General features: G+C 43.8%; 1 protein-coding gene across 1 annotated transcript; it reads left to right on the forward strand.

The window, feature by feature from the left end:
- On the forward strand, nucleotides 2,077-2,700 carry LOC109232429. The gene has a single exon (XM_019398192.1). It carries the CDS (start codon nucleotides 2,077-2,079, stop codon nucleotides 2,698-2,700), a length of 624 nt encoding a protein of 207 aa, XP_019253737.1.

The following is a 16,984-nucleotide window of genomic DNA, read 5'->3' on the forward strand; positions in this document are numbered from 1 at the left end:
TAATCCGTCCCAGTATTTCACCTTGGGGAGCTCCTGTTTTATTTGTGAAGAAGAAAGATGGCACTCTTAGGCTTTGCATTGATTACCGGCAGCTGAACAAGGTAACAATCAAGAACAAATACCCACTGCCAAGAATCGATGACTTGTTTGACCAACTGAAGAGTGCCAGCTTGTTCTCAAAAATTGACTTGAGGTCTGGATACTACCAATTGCGAGTGAGGGAGCAAGATATTCCTAAAACTGCTTTTAGGACCAGGTATGGCCATTATGAATTTTTGGTAATGCCCTTTGGTTTGACAAATGCTCTTGCTGCATTTATGGATCTAATGAACCGTGTATTCAAGCCTTATCTCGATGAATTTGTGGTGGTGTTTATTGATGACATTTTAGTCTATTCCAAGAATAGAGAAGATCATGATAAGCATATCCGAATTGTCATGCAAATTCTGAAAGAGAGACAACTCTACGCGAAGCTTTCCAAATGTGAATTTTGGCTGAATGAAGTGGCTTTTTTGGGGTACATTGTATCAGCTGAAGGTGTGAGGGTTAATCCTAGTAAGATTCAAGCTATTGTTGATTGGAAACTCCCTAAAACTCCAACTGAGATAAGAAGTTTCTTGGGTTTAACAGGATACTACAGAAGGTTTGTGAAGAGCTTCTCTATTATAGCTTCTCCTTTGACCAAACTTTTGGGGAAAGATACTAAGTTTGTATGGGATGACAAGTGTCAAGAGAGCTTTGTAAAGCTCAAATCCTTGTTGACACAAGCTCCAATACTTTCTTTGCCAGCTGAAGAGAAAGATTATGTAGTATACAGTGATGCATCTCATCGTGGCTTGGGTTGTGTTTTGATGCAAGAAGGGAAAGTAATTGCTTATGCCTCTCGAAAGTTGAAATCACATGAGTTGAATTATCCCACTCACGATCTTGAACTTGCTGCCATTGTTTTTGCCTTGAAAATTTGGAGGCATTACTTGTACGGAGAGAAGTATCACATATTTACTGATCACAAGAGTTTGAAGTACTTGGGTACACAAAAAGAGTTAAACTTGAGACAACGTAGATGGCTTGAACTCATCAAAGATTATGATTGCACGATTGATTATCATCCTGGTAAAGCCAATGTGGTTGCAGATGCGTTGAGTCGCAATTCCCTTGCAAGTTTAACTCTAAGTCCTTTGCCTTTGCTTCTTGAATTAAGAGCCATGAATGTTTGCCTTTCATTTAATTCTAATGGTTCTATCATTGCTAATTTTCAAGTCAAGCCAGTCTTACTTGAGCAAGTCCAAGAAGCGCAGAAGTCAGATGAGAAGCTTGTGAAACGGGTTGAAGAAGTCCAAAATGGAAGAGAATCAGATTTTTCATTAAGGAAAGATGGTACCTTATTTTATAAAAATAGGTTGTGTGTTCCTAATGATAATGAATTGAGAAAGCAGATCTTGATTGAAGCACATAGTTCACCTTATGCAATGCATCCTGGAGGTACTAAAATGTATCAGACCATTAAGGAGCACTATTGGTGGAGTGGTATGAAGAAAGACATTGCAGAGTTCATTTCTAAATGCTTGGTATGTCAACAAATAAAAGCTGAACATCAAGTCCCAGCTGGTCTACTGCAACCTTTGTCAATACCTGAATGGAAATGGGAAAGGATAACGATGGACTTTATTTCTGGACTTCCACGCACTCAAAGAAATCATGATGCAATTAGGGTCATTGTAGATAGACTAACTAAGAGTGCTCATTTCTTGTCAATCAGAATGGACTACTCACTGGAACATTTAGCAGAATTATACATTAATGAGATTGTGAAGCTGCATGGAATCCCTGTTTCTATTGTGTCTCAGAGATCCGAGATTTACATCCAGATTTTGGTCTAGCTTGCAAGAAGCTTTGGGTTCCAGGTTGAATTTTAGTACCGTTTTCCATCCACAAACAGACGGTCAGTCTGAAAGGGTAATACAAATCTTGGAGGATATGCTTCGAGCCTGCATTATTGAGTTTAAGGGTAGTTGGGACAAACACTTAGCCCTCATAGAATTTGCTTACAATAATAGCTACCAATCAAGTATAGGCATGCCTCCTTATGCAGCTTTATATGGGAGAAAATGTAGAACGCCTCTTTGTTGGAACGAGATTGGTGAAAGAAAATTTGTGGGCCCTGAGATTGTGCAACAAACTGAAGATAAGGTAAAAATCATCAAGGATCGTTTGAAAATTTCTTCAGACAGACAAAAGTCCTATGCTAATCTTAAAAGGCGTGAAATTGAGCATCAGGTGGGCGATAAGGTATTTTTAAAGGTTTCTCCATTGAAGAAGATTATGAGATTTGGCAAAAAGGGTAAACTTAGTCCTCGATTCATTGGACCTTATGAAATACTTGAGAGAATTGGTCCGGTTGCATATAAGATAGCTTTGCCACCTGAATTAGGTAAGATCCACAACGTCTTTCATGTTTCTGTGCTTCGAAAATACCGCTCAGATCCATCTCATGTTCTTCCTATTGAGTCTATTGAGGTTAGTCCTGATTTGACATATGAAGAAGAACCAATCCAAATCTTAGCGCATGAGATAAAAGAGCTTAGAAAGAAGAGAATCCCATTAGTGAAGGTTCTTTGGAGAAATCATTCAGGCGAAGAAGCTGCATGGGAGCGAGAAGAGGATATGCGAGTTCAATATCCACATTTGTTTCGGGACTAGTTTTTTTAGGGGGAGAGAGTTGTAAACACCCCAAATTTTTTATAATATTTGCATTCTTGATTGAGCATTTTTATAACGAAGAAATATTTTAACTTGCACTTTTTAAATGTGAAATGGTCAATAAATGAAAAATTTCTTATTTTAGGTTGTGTTAATATTGACAATGAAGTTCCATGGTGTTGCTATATGTAACACTTAATATTTGTTTGACTAGTTGTTATTAAATATAGTTTATAACTAAGTTTTTGGGTTTCCAACCTTTTGTATTTATCTAAGATTTATTTAGTAGTTGGGGAACCATTTTATTTTCATATCTATCCAAAAAAATCCCCATTTGTTTTGGTTTATTCTTCAAGGAAAAAAAAGGAAGACCATATCTCTCTCTCTCTCTTTCTCTCTCTCCTCCACAGCACTAAATTTTTCTTGAAAAATTAGGGAATTCCTACTAAATCAACAAGCAATTTTCGTTTTTGGGTGAAGATCAAGTTGTTCCTCTTGGTAAGTTTCTAAACTCGTTTTTATACTAGACATCTACAACAACAATAACAATCCAGTATAATCCCACTTAGTGGGGTCTGGGGAGGGTAGTGTGTACGCAGACCTTACCCCTACCCTGGGGTAGAGAGGTTGTTTCCAAATAGACCCCCGGCATCCTTCCCTCCAAGAACTTCCCACCTTGCTCTTGGGGAGACTCGAACTAGACATCTACTAGTATTTTATACATATCTTTTCGTACAGAGCTCCGATTTAAGAGATCTAGGACTTTCTGGAAAGTTATTTTATAACTCTACAACTCTTATGAAGGAACCAAAATCTAGTTTTGTTGGGATGTACCTGAAAAACAATCATGAAGTACAGGACAGGTGCTGCCCAGATTTTTAGTTTTTGAAATACTCCCTGTACTGTTGTTAGTAATTTTAGCATAACTTTCTGTACAAAATTGATATGGGGGTGATTCAAGATGTTCTGAAATGGTAAGACATAGACCTACAACTTTTATGAAGACTATAAAGTCTAGTTTGTCCGTATAGATCTTCAAAACTGAGTCAAAACTCCTTCTAGTGAATCTGTCCAGAATTTTTGTTCAAACGTTTTTGGGTAATTTTCACCAATATCATGTTTAGTTTGACTTGTTAAATCACTGAACTTATGTAGATATTTGATTATGTATTTAAGGTATATAAATCCTTGAGAAATCAAAGGGGAAGTATTTGAGGAAGTGGACAGATTTGGTTTGTTTACGGCGTAGACGATTCGAACATCTTGTGATTGAATTGTGTTGTGGTAAAACACCGAGGTTTGTGTATAAACTTGTACTCTTTTTGGTTGCTGGAATATTTTGGAAATAACTGGATATTTTATTTTTCTTCTCTTCAATTTATATTGTTATATTCGTATTATATCAAGTATTGTAAGATATTTGCTAAATCGCCCATTTGTGCGGATTGTTTGATCATTTTGCATTCTTGTTGGGACTTTGTCCTTCTTGTGGCAGTGACTTTGTCGCTCATCTTGGCATGCCTCTTGATTCGGATCTTTTGCCATCTTGACTTTGGATGTGTAGTTCGTCTTGAATTATGAAACTTGTCCGTATTAAGTACGAACTAGGAAGCCATCTTTAATATGGTTCTTGATTCTCTTGTATATTGGATTTTGACCATACTTGATTTGGGGCTTCGGTCCATCTTGATAGATTATTATGCTTAGTGTGATGGCATGACGTACATATTGGGCGGGAAAAAAAATGGATATTTGGTATACTCTATTAGATTTATAGTATACACTTTCTAGACCCTTGAACATTGTTATTTATATTGGGAAGCACTTCAAGGTTTGATATTGATATGTTTGATATATTTGTTCACTTGTTTTAAATTATGTTAAATTGAGCTAACTACGTCTGAGGAGGGGAATTGGAGAATTTAATGACTTCAAGCCAAAAGTTTATACACCACTAAACTTTATGCTTAGCGATAGTTATTTTCTATCGTAGGTAATATTCGGGATGAAATATGAAAATGGCCATGATGAAGTAATCTTTTTTTGGAGAACTTGGAGATCACATTTGCATATGCACCTTGGTTTTGCATAGTTTTGGGACGTGTACCTGATATACATGATATACAGAATATACCTGATATATACATTAATATATATATGTCACATTGTGTACATTATTTGGAGGCTTGTTGGATTTTAAGACCAAAAATCTTGTAACTTAAATTTGAAAACTTATTTTGCTATTTTTAGTGTGTGTGTCAATAAGTCAAGTCTTGTAATATGCTGAATCTACACTTTGTCTTGTAAATATGTACAAAGGAGAAAATTAGTTTCCTTTTTATATACCCGATAGTTTGAAATTTTCGGATAATACAAACTTGCAGTGATGTTGAATGAAAGTATAAATTTGTTAGAAAGTTGCTTTAAATCTGTTGATTATTCAAGAAAGGTTACATCACATTATGTTAACATTTTGACATTGTATTTTCATTTAAAGAAAAATTATGGTGTATTTTCAGGGAAAAAAAATATATTGCACTTTGAACCTTTTTGCATGGGCCTATTTTTGCTACTAAATTATTCTGAATATTTTTAATTAATATCTCTTTTAACATTTTGTAAGTAGGGAATTTGATTTATTTCTTAAGTAGTAGCCTCCCAAAGGGGTTGCTACATATAATATACCATAAACATAAATTATATTCTTTCACGAAATATATGTATTTTATTCAATTAGAATATACAGATATATAATTTTGCTAGGATTAAGTTGAATAAAAAGGTTGTGACGACCCAAAGGGTCATCACCTGTATTCCTACTCCCTTTGTACTTCTGAGGCCGCAAAAAAAACCTCATTTGGGGTTGCCTCGAGTTTGTGTGCGCATTCCGGGCGCGAAGCCGGAACGTTTAAATATGAATTTGTGAGAAAAAATAATAAATTTGATGTTTAAATTGATTGAGTTTGACTTTGGTCAACGTTTTGGGCAAACGGGCCCGGACTCGTGATTCGACAGTCCCGGAGGGTCCGTAGGAAATTTTGGGACTTGGGTGTGTGCCCGAAATCAGATTCCGAGGTCCCAAGTCGGAGAAATGAATTATCGTGTGAAATTGTTTTCTGAAAATAATTAAAGAATTTGAAAGTGTTATTTGTTTAGAAGACTGTGCTGTTGGGCTCGTATTTTGGATCCGACGCCCGGCAGAGGTCTTAAATATGATTTAAGCAATTGCTGTAAAGTTTGGTTAGATTTGGACGTCGTTTGACGTGTTTTGGACTAAAAACTCTAAACTTGATGTCTTATGAAAATTGGAAGGAAATCATGGGTCTTGAGGCCTAATTTGATCATTACGATATTGTTTTGGCGATTGGATCGCACGGATGAGTTCGTAGGATGTTATTGAGTTAGTGTGTATGCTTGGGTTGGAGCCCCGAGGGCTCGGGTGAGTATTGAGTAGGTCCTGGGAGGCCTTAGGCTTAAAGTATCAGATGTTGCAGTGTTGCAGGCCCCAGCGCGGCCGCGATCATTTCCGCGCGGTCCGCGCTGGAAAGCCACGCGGTCGCGGTGCAGTCCGCGCGGTCCGCGTGGCCAGATTCAGAGGGGTCCTCAGCCTTGGTTTGACCAGTGCGGCCGCGCACCAAGTTCGTGCGGTCCGCGCTGGGAGATTCAGAGAAGGCCCCAGGTGCAAGACGCCAGCGCGGCCGCGCACCAAAATCGTGCGGTCCGTGCTGGGTAGGTTCAGAGAGTTGTTTTCCCTCCCTTCCTCAGCGCGGACGCGGGGCATTTTTGCGCGGACCGCGCCAGTCCTTCAGCAAAGTATATAAATCTGAGATTTTCAGTCATTTTACACTTTTTCAAAACCCAAAACATAAGAGGCGATTTTCCAAACGATCCTTCTCCTTCAAAACGATTGGTAAGTGATTTCTAACTTATTTTTCTTTGCTTCTTAACATCTTTAAACATAATTCCAACTTCAAAACAAAGGTTTTAGTGGGGAAACTTGGGAATTTAGGGTAGAACTAGGGTTTCAAAATTTGGGGGTTTTGGACCTCAATTTGAGGTCCGATTCCAAAATAACTTATATATCTGAGTTCATGGGGGAATGGGTAATCGGGTTTTGGTTCGAACATCGGGTTTTGACCACGTGGGCCGGGGGGCGTTTTGGGAATTTTTGGGCAAAACTTTGGAAAATTCATTCTTATGCCTTCAAATTGGTTTAACTAGCATTTGTTGATACATTTGAATAATTTGTGACTAGATTCGAACGGTCTTGAGGTGATTCGAAGGGTAAAGCTATGCTAGAGGCTTGAGTTGAGTTTGGAGCTTTCGAGGTAAGTGTTTGGTTTAACCCTAGCTTGAGGGAATAGGAGTCGAGTCTTGTTTGCTAATTGCTAAATGATCGAGTATGGTGTATTGGCATGGTGACGAGTTCCTATACATTGGGGTCTAGCATGACCGTGAGTCCTTATATGTGAGTTGTTTGGATATTGTTATGCCTTCCGTGTCATTGATGGCTTCTATACGTGGTAAACATATTGGGAATGATATTGTGATTGTAGAACTTCGTGGAGCAATGGCTCGGTCTGAAATACAAATGGTGAGAGCATGTGAAATGAGAAATGCCTTAGAGCTTGACACGAGTGCTAAGGGGAGTTAGGATATAAAAATGAGAGAAAAAGAGAAATAACGATTTACTCTTGCATGGTTGTCAGTGGTTGTTTGTGTACCCTTGTTGGGATTTCTTTCCAAATGCTTATTTACTCCCTTGCCCTTATTTGTGACCGTTGCTTCGGCAAGGTTGAGAGGTATACATTACGGATCGGGTTGCCGCCGCAACAATGTTATGTGTGGATCGAGTTGCACGCCGCAACAGTTATAATTGTGGATCGGGTTGCACGTCGCAACAATGTTATATGTGGATCGGGTGTGGATCGGGTTGCACGCCGCAACAATGTTATGTGTGGATCGGGTTGCACGCCGCAACAGTTATAATTGTGGATCGGGTTGCACGCCGCAACAATGTTATATGTGGATCGAGTTGCACGCCGCAACAGTGATAATTTTGGATCGGGTTGCACGCCGCAACAGTTATTGATGCAAATGTGTTTAGTGTCGGTAATAGTTTATTGTTCGCTTTAAATTGTAAGATGCACCTAGATTGATTACTTCGGATTTACTGTTACTGTTGTTATCTCCCCATAGCATGTTTCCCCCTCCCATATTTCTAGTTGTTTGGTATCTTGTTTCCGTTGTATATTTATAACTGCACAGGTTTATGTGGTGTCCAGTCTAGCCTCGTCACTACTTCGCCGGGGTTAGGCTAGACACTTACCAACACATGGGGTTGGTTGTGCTGATGCTACACTCTGTGCATTTTTGCACAGGTCCAGGTTTCGAGCAGCAGCAGCAGCATTAGCACGGGGGCGCACCTTCAGTCTAGAGAGAGACCCGAAGTAGCTTGCAGGCGTCCGCAGGCCCGGCGTCTCCCTTCTATCTTTACATTTTGGCTGTCATCTCATTGTACCCGAGATAAACAGATTATGTTTCTTTCAGACTTTGTATGTAGAACTCCTTAGATGTTCGTGAGTATGTGACTCCAGTCCCGGGGTAGAGATATATGTGTGGAACTTCTGTATTATTGATCATCTATCTACATTTAAGTCTTCCGCTTATGATTTTACCCGTTAATTGTTAAAAGGGAACAAGTGTTTAACGAATTTGTTAATTAAGTTGGCTTGCCTAGCTCCGTTAGTAGGCGTCATCACGACTCCCGATAGTGGGAAATCCGGGTCGTGACAAGTTGGTATCAGAGCCCTAGGTTACATAGGTCTCACAACTCAAGAACAAGCTTAGTAGAGTCTGAGGGATCGGTACGGAGACGTCTGTACTTATCCCCTAGTGGCTTCCAAGTTAGGAAAGATCTCCCCTTTGTTCTTTCTTGTCGTGCGGTTTGGTGTCTCAATGCTAATTGAACTTCTACTCTGTTTCCTCGCAGAATGGCGAGAACACGCGCTTCCTCATCTTCAGTCCAGCAGTCCGAGCCCCAGGCAGCTCCCACTAGGGGCAGAGGACGGGGCTGTGCTAGAGGCCGAGGTAGGGGCAGAGCTCAGCCCCGAGCAGCAGCACCAGCGGCGGAGCCCCAGGTCGGTTTTGACAAGGAGGTTCCGGCCCCAGTCCCACCAGCGCCAGCGGGCCCAGCTCAGGTCCCAGAGGGGTTTATAGCCACCCCAGTTCTTCAGGACGCTTTGGTCAGATTAGTGGGCTTTGTGGAGAGCGTCACTAGAGCGGGTTTGCTTCCAGCAGCACCAGCCACTTCTCAGGCTGGAGGAGGAGTTCAGACTCCTGCTACACGTACTCCGGAGCAGGTAGCTCCCCAGGCTCAGGTTCCAGTGGTTCAGCCAGCTGTGGCAGCTCAGCCGGGTATTGTGGCTCAGACCGGCGATGGAGCGGCTATGTCCGCAGATGCTTTGTGGAGACTGGATAGGTTCACCAAGCTCTTCACCACCACATTATGCGGTGCTTCTTTAGAGGATCCCCAGGATTTCTTGTATAGCTGCCATGAGGTTCTTCGGACTATGGGTATTGTGGAGACCAATGGGGTCGACTTCGCCACTTTTCATCTAGCAGGATCCGCCAAGACTTGGTGGAGGGATTTCTGTTTAGCCAGACCAGCGGGGTCGCCAGCATTGACATGGGATCAGTTTGCAGAGTTATTTTTGGAGAAGTTTCTCCCAGTTACTCAGCGAGAGGCTCTCTTCGCAGGCAGTTCGAGCGTCTCCAGCAGGGCTCTATGACAGTCACCCAGTATGAGACCCGGTTTATCGATCTAGCTCGCCATGCTCTTGTCATACTCCCCACTGAGAGGGAGATAGTGAGGAGATTTATTGATGGTTTGATTCAGCCGATTCGTCTCCAGATGGCTAGGGAGACTGGTAGTGAGATCAGCTTTCAGGAGGCGGCCAATGTGGCTCGCCGAGTTGAGATGGTTCTGGCACAGGGGGGTAGCCATAGAGCAGACAAGAGACCCCGTCACTCAGGTCGTTTCAGTGGTGTTTATCTGGAGGCAGGGATTCTTACGATAGGGGTTAGCCCTCCAGGCCTTTCCAGTCAGCCCTCTAGGTTTCTCAGGGTGCCCCAAGTGATCGTGGTTACCGTGGGCATTATTCTGATCAGCAGTCCCTCAGTGTATCGTCAGCTCCCATCAGCGCACCGCCACTTTAGAGTTTCCGCGGAGGTCATACAGGTCGCCAGGGACAGCCACATCGTTCAGAGGGGTATTATGAGTGCGGTGAGTATGGTCACATCAGGAGAGCTTGCCCGAGGTTGAGGAGTACTCAGTCTCAGCAGCAGGGTCCACGTCATATGATTCAGGCACCGGATGCTCCACAGCCAGCTAGAGGTGGAGGTAGAGGCCATAGAGGTGGAGCTCAGACCGCCAGGGGCGGAGGTTAGCTAGCAGCCGATCGACCTAGGGATACAGTTCAGTGTGGTGGGCTCAGCCCCGTTGCTATGCATTCTAGGCTAGGCCCGAGGCAGAGGCCTTAGATGCAGTGATTACAGGTACGGTTCTGGTTTGTGATCGAGATGCTTCAGTACTATTTGATCCAGGATCTATGTATTCATATGTTTCATCTTATTTCGCACCATGCTTGGTCATGCCTAGTGATGCTTTGGGTATTCCTGTATATGTGTCTACACCGGTGGGTGACTCTATCGTGGTCGACCGAGTCCATCGTTCGTGTGTTGTAGTGATTGGGGGTCTTGAGACCCGTGTAGACTTGTTGCTCTTAGATATGGTTGACTTTGATATCATTCTGGGTATGGATTGGTTATCACCCTATCATGCTATCATGGACTGCCATGCCAAGACCGTGACTTTAGCCTTACCGGGTATGCCTCGTTTAGAGTGGAGAGGGACTCTAGGTCATTCTACCCGTAGTGTCATATCGTACGTGAAGGTTCGACGTATGGTCGAGAAGGGATGTCTGGCCTATTTGGCCTATGTTCGTAATTCCAGTGCTGCGGTCCCTCCCATAGATTCTGTGCCTATTGTCCGGGAGTTTCCCGATGTTTTTCCTTCGGACCTGCCGGGTATGCCGCCCGATAGAGATATCGATTTCTGTATTGATTTGGCTCCAGGCACCCAGCCCATTTCTATTCCGCCATATCGTATGGCCCCGCCGGAGCTGAAGGAGTTAAAGGACCAATTGCAGGATCTGTTAGATAAGGGTTTCATTAGACCCAGTGTTTCGCCTTGGGGCGCGCCAGTGTTATTCGTCAAGAAGAAGGATGGTTCGATGCGGATGTGTATAGATTACCGGCAATTGAACAAGGTAACAATTAAGAATAAGTATCCACTGCCGAGGATTGATGATTTGTTCGACCGGCTTCAGGGTGCCAGGGTATTTTCCAAGATTGACTTGAGATCTGGCTACCACCACTTGAGGATTAGGGCATCCGATGTCCCTAAGACAGCTTTCCGTACTCGGTACGGGCATTACGAGTTCTTGGTCATGTCGTTTGGGTTGACCAATGCCCCAGCAACATTCATGGAGTTGATGAACCGAGTGTTCAGGCCATATTTGGACATGTTCGTGATAGTCTTTATTGATGATATTTTGGTGTACTCCCGCAGCCAGGAGGAGCACGAGCAGCACCTTAGAGTGGTTCTTCAGACTCTGAGGGATAGTCAGTTATATGCCAAGTTCTCCATGTGTGAGTTTTAGCTGAGTTCAGTAGCATTTCTGGGCCACGTTGTATCAGCTGAGGGTATTTAGGTGGATCCGAAGAAGATAGAGGCAGTCAAGAACTGGCCTAGACCAGCATCAGCTACGGAGATTCGGAGTTTCTTGGGGTTAGCAGGCTACTACCGTCGGTTTGTGGAGGGGTTTTCATCTATTGCAGCCCCGATGACCAGGTTGACCCAGAAGGGTGCCCAGTTCAGATGGTCGGAGGAGTGTGAGGCGAGCTTTCAGAAGCTCAAGACAGCCCTGACTACGGCACCGGTGTTGGTCTTGCCCACAGGATCTGGGCCTTATACCGTCTATTGTGATGCTTCCCGTATTGGACTTGGTGCAGTATTGATGCAGGATGGCAAGGTTATAGCCTATGCTTCGAGGCAGTTGAAGATTCATGAGAAAAACTATCCAGTGCATGATTTAGAGTTGGCGCTATTGTCCATGCCTTGAAGATTTGGAGGCACTATTTGTATGGCGTGACATGTGAGGTGTTCATTGACCACAAGAGTCTTCAGTACTTGTTCAAGCAGAAGGAGTTGAATTTGAGACAGAGGAGATGGTTGGAGTTGTTGAAGGATTATGATGTCACTATTTTATATCATCCGGGGAAGGCCAATGTGGTGGCCGACGCTTTGAGTAGGAAGTCAGCCAGCATGGGCAGTCTTGCTTATATTCCAGTCAGTCAGAGGCCGCTTGCTTTGGATATTCAGGCCTTGGCCAATCGATTTGTGAGGTTGGATATTTCTGAGCCCAGCAGAGTGTTAGCTTGCACGGTTGCTCGTTCTTCGTTATTGGAGCGTATCCGTGATCGGCAGTTTGATGACCCCCATTTGTGTGTCCTTAGAGACACGGTGCAGCGAGGAGGTGCGAAGCAGGTTACCTTAGATGATGATGGTGTTTTGAGATTGCAGGGGCGAGTTTGTGTGCCCAATGTGGATGGGCTTCGAGAGTTGATTTTAGAGGAGGCCCATAGCTCCAGGTACTCTATTCACCCGGGCGCCGCGAAGATGTATCAGGACTTGCGGCAGCATTATTGGTGGCGTAGGATGAAGAAGGATATCGTAGCATATGTGGCTCGTTGTTTGAATTGTCAGCAGGTTAAGTACGAGCATCAGAGGCCGGGTGGTTTACATCAGAGGATTGAGCTTCCCGAGTGGAAATGGGAGCGGATTACTATGGACTTTGTTACTGGACTTCCGTTGACCCGGAAGAAGTTTGATGCGATATGGGTTATTGTTGATAGGCTGACCAAGTCAGCGCACTTCATTCCCGTGGCAGTCTCCTATTCTTCTGAGAGGCTCGCTGAGATCTATATTCGGGAGGTTGTTCGCCTTCATGGTGTGCCCGTGTCTATCATTTCGGATTGGGGTACGCAGTTTACCTCACGCTTCTGGAGAGCGGTTCAGCGAGAGTTGGGCACAAGGGTAGACTTGAGCACAGCATTTCATCCCCAGACGGACGGTCAGTCCGAGCGGACTATTCAGATTCTTGAGGATATGCTCCGAGCCTGCGTTATTGATTTTGGAGGCTCGTGGGATCAGTTCTTGCCTTTAGCGGAGTTTGCCTACAACAACAGCTACCAGTCGAGCATCCAGATGGCTCCTTATGAGGCTTTATATGGTAGGCGATGTCGGTCTCCGGTTGGATGGTTTGAGCCGGGAGAGGCTCGGTTGATAGGTACGGATTTGGTTCAGGAGGCCTAGGACAAGGTCAAGATCATTTAGGAGAGGCTTCGTTCAGCACAGTCTAGGCAGAAGAGTTATGCAGACCGTAAGGTTCGAGATGTAGCTTTCATGGTTGGTGAGCGGGTATTGCTCCGAGTGTCGCCTATGAAGGGCGTGTGAGATTTGGGAAAAAGGGCAAGCTTAGCCCTAGGTACATTGGCCCGTTTGAGATTCTTGACCGAGTGGGAGAGGTGGCTTATAGACTTGCGTTGCCACCCAGCTTATCAGCCGTGCATCCAGTTTTCCATGTATCCATGCTTCCGAGGTATCACGGCGATCCTGCCCACGTGTTAGATTTCAGTTCTGTCCAGTTGGACAAGGACTTATCCTATGAGGAGGATCCGGTAGCTATTCTGGACCGGCAGATTCGTCAGTTGAGATCCAAGAGTTTTCCTTCTGTTCGTGTTCAGTGGAGAGGTCAGCCTTCTGAGGCATCGACCTGGGAGTCCGAGTCCGATATGCGGAGCCGTTATCCCCACCTTTTCCCCGACCCAGGTACTCTTTTCTTTTGTCCGTTCGAGGACGAACGGTTGTTTTAGAGATGGAGAATGTGACGACCCAAAGGGTCATCACCTGTATTCCTACTCCCTTTGTACTTCTGAGGCCGCGAAAAAAAAAACCTCATTTGGGGTTGCCTCGAGTTTGTGTGCGCAGTCCGGGCGCGAAGCCGGAACATTTCAATATGAATTTGTGAGAAAAAAATAATAAATTTGATGTTTAAATTGATTGAGTTTGACTTTGGTCAACGTTTTGGGCAAACGGACCCGGACTCGTGATTCGACAGTCCCGGAGGGTCCGTAGGAAATTTTCGGACTTGGGTGTGTGCCCGGAATCAGATTCCGAGGTCCCAAGTCCGAGAAATGAATTATTGTGTGAAATTGTTTTCTGAAAATAATTAAAGAATTTGAAAGTGTTATTTGTTTAGAAGACTGTGCTGTTGGGCTTGTATTTTGGTTCCGACGCCCGGCACAAGTCTTAAATATGATTTAAGCAATTGCTGTAAAGTTTGGTTAGATTTGGACGTCGTTTTACGTGTCTTGGACTAAAAACTCTAAACTTGATGTCTTATGAAAATTGGAAGGAAATCATGGGTCTTGAGGCCTAATTTGATGATTACGATGTTGTTTTGGCGATTGGATCGCACGGATGAGTTCGTAGGATGTTATTGAGTTAGTGTGTATGCTTGGGTTGGAGCCCCGAGGGCTCGGGTGAGTTTTGAGTAGGTCCCGGGAGGCCTTAGGCTTAAAGTATCAGATGTTGCAGTGTTGCAGCCCCAGCGCGGCCGCGGTCATTTCCGCGCGGTCCGCGCTGGAAGCCACGCGGCCGCGGTGCAGTCCGCGCGGTCCGCGTGGCCAGATTTAGAGGGGTCCTTAGCCTTGGTTTGACCAGCGCGGCCGAGCACCAAGTTCGTGCGGTCCGCGCTGGGAGATTCAGAGAAGGCCCCAGGTGCAAGACGCCAGCGCGGCCGCGCACCAAAATCGTGCGGTCCGCGCTGGGTAGGTTCAGAGAGTTGTTTTCCCTCCCTTCCTCGGCGCGGCCGCGGGGCATTTTTGCGCGGTCCGCGCCAGTCCTTCAGCAAAGTATATAAATCTGAGATTTTCAGTCATTTGACACTTTTTCAAAACCCAAAACATAAGAGGCGATTTTCCAAACGATCCTTCTCCTTCAAAACGATTGGTAAGTGATTTCTAACTTATTTTTCTTTGCTTCTTAACATCTTTAAACATAATTCCAACTTCAAAACAAAGGTTTTAATGGGGGAACTTGGGAATTTAGGGTAGAACTAGGGTTTCAAAATTTGGGGGTTTTGGACCTCAATTTGAGGTCCGATTCCAAAATAACTTATATATCTGAGTTCATGGGAGAATGGGTAATCGGGTTTTGGTTCGAACCTCGGGTTTTGACCATGTGGGCCCGGGGGCGTTTTGGGAATTTTTGGGCAAAACTTTGGAAAATTCGTTCTTATGCCTTCAAATTGGTTTAACTAGCATTTGTTGATACATTTGAGTAATTTGTGACTAGGTTCGAACGGTCTTGACGTGAATTCGAAGGGTAAAGCTATACTAGAGGCTTGAGTTGAGTTTGGAGCTTTCGAGGTAAGTGTTTGGTTTAACCCTAGCTTGAGGGAATAGGAGTCGAATCTTGTTTGCTAATTGCTAAATGATCGAGTACGGTGTATAGGCATGGTGACGAGTTCCTATACATTGGGGTCTAGCATGACGTGAGTCCTTATATGTGAGTTGTTTGGATATTGTTATGCCTTCCATGTCGTTGATGGCTTCTATACGTGGTAAACATATTGGGAATGATATTGTGACTGTAGAATTTCGTGGAGCATTGGACCGGTTTGAAATACAAATGGTGAGAGCATGTGAAATGAGAAATGCCTTAGAGCTTGACACGAGTGCTAAGGAGAGTTAGGATATAAAAAAATGAGAGAAAAAGAGAAATAACGATTTACTCTTGCATGGTTGTCATGGGTTGTTTGTGTACCCTTGTTGGGATTTCTTTCCAAATACTTGTTTACTCCCTTGCCCTTTATTTGTGACCGCTGCTTGGGCAAGGTTGAGAGGTATACATTACGGATCGGGTTGCACGCCGCAACAATGTTATATGTGGATCGGGTTNCTACTATTACCTAAATATAGAAACAGACTACTCCCTTAAATAAACGTTATCACGCTATCCATCCTACGAAAATCATATTTGAAAGAACTGAGCATTAAGAAACCAAGCTTATATCAATACACTAAGAAAACATAAAATCTATAAAAACAAATACAATTAAAGATAAACAACTAAAGAAGCTAATGAAGGTAACAACTACTAAAGATAACATAAAAATAAAGTAGAATCATCCAATTATTACATTCCAAAGTAGACAAATGTATCAAATAAGCAACATCCCCCCGTATAAAAATAAGCATTGTCCCCAATGCTAAACAAAATAAGATCAAAGAGTAAAGAGGGCGAAGAAACTCCCCAAGTGTCCTCAGTCATCACAGTGTCCCCAGCAGTATCAGTTCCTATTGACTCAGCCAACTGAACATCATCATCAAATCTGGGGGTGGTCGAAGAAGTGAACATCACACGCACTGCCGCGGTAGTGTTGGTGGCTAGGCACAGTTCCTCATTCGGAGCAGCGGGAGCATCCTACAAAGATAGAGCTGGGAGAGACTGGAAGGGGTCATGTAGCATGTCAAGTGGAATATCTCCGAGCTCAGCTATCTGAGTCACCTCAGCTCGAAGCTCATCAACCGGCTTCTTGCTGGCCTGTGACTTTCTCATTTTCTTCACCTGCTTTGTCAACCGCTCAATCACATCACCATGTTGTACCAATGTATCCCTAATGACCTTCTGGTTGTCCAAGACTTTGCTAAGCTTCTCACCAATGTCAGAGGGATCCTGAGGTGCCTTGTAAATGTCTACCCTGCAACAGTATTGGAGATTTCAGACAGCTTTAGTTTCTTGCATCCAGTTGTTGAGACTCGCCAATTTTTGGAGACTCACAAAGCAGATAGTGGGCATATAGGCATGGGCATCGGCCTTGGAGATGGAGTAGGAACTGCAGTAGGAGTTGTAGATAGTGGCTCGATCATACAGTTGTTGCACTAGTAGAAGGCTCAGCTAATGTGGATCGAATATAAGACATAACAAAACTATCACTACTGGCTCATCAAACTGTCCAGCAGTAGTAGAAGGCTGAGCACTCTCGTTCAGGTTCCTTGGATCCTGCAGCCTGTACCATCAAACGCCATTGGCTTGACTTGTGCAATGTCCTGTATCGACTTGCGTCTGTCAGATCGTCGAGTAACTGTAGATGGG

The sequence above is a fragment of the Nicotiana attenuata genome, chromosome 1 (assembly GCF_001879085.1).
Source record: "Nicotiana attenuata strain UT chromosome 1, NIATTr2, whole genome shotgun sequence".
NCBI classification, from domain to species: Eukaryota; Viridiplantae; Streptophyta; class Magnoliopsida; order Solanales; family Solanaceae; genus Nicotiana; species Nicotiana attenuata.

Excerpts from the sequence above, each read along its gene's own strand:
- LOC109232429 (XM_019398192.1), top strand. The coding sequence starts at position 2,077 with ATGCCTCCTTATGCAGCTTTATATGGGAGAAAATGTAGAACGCCTCTT.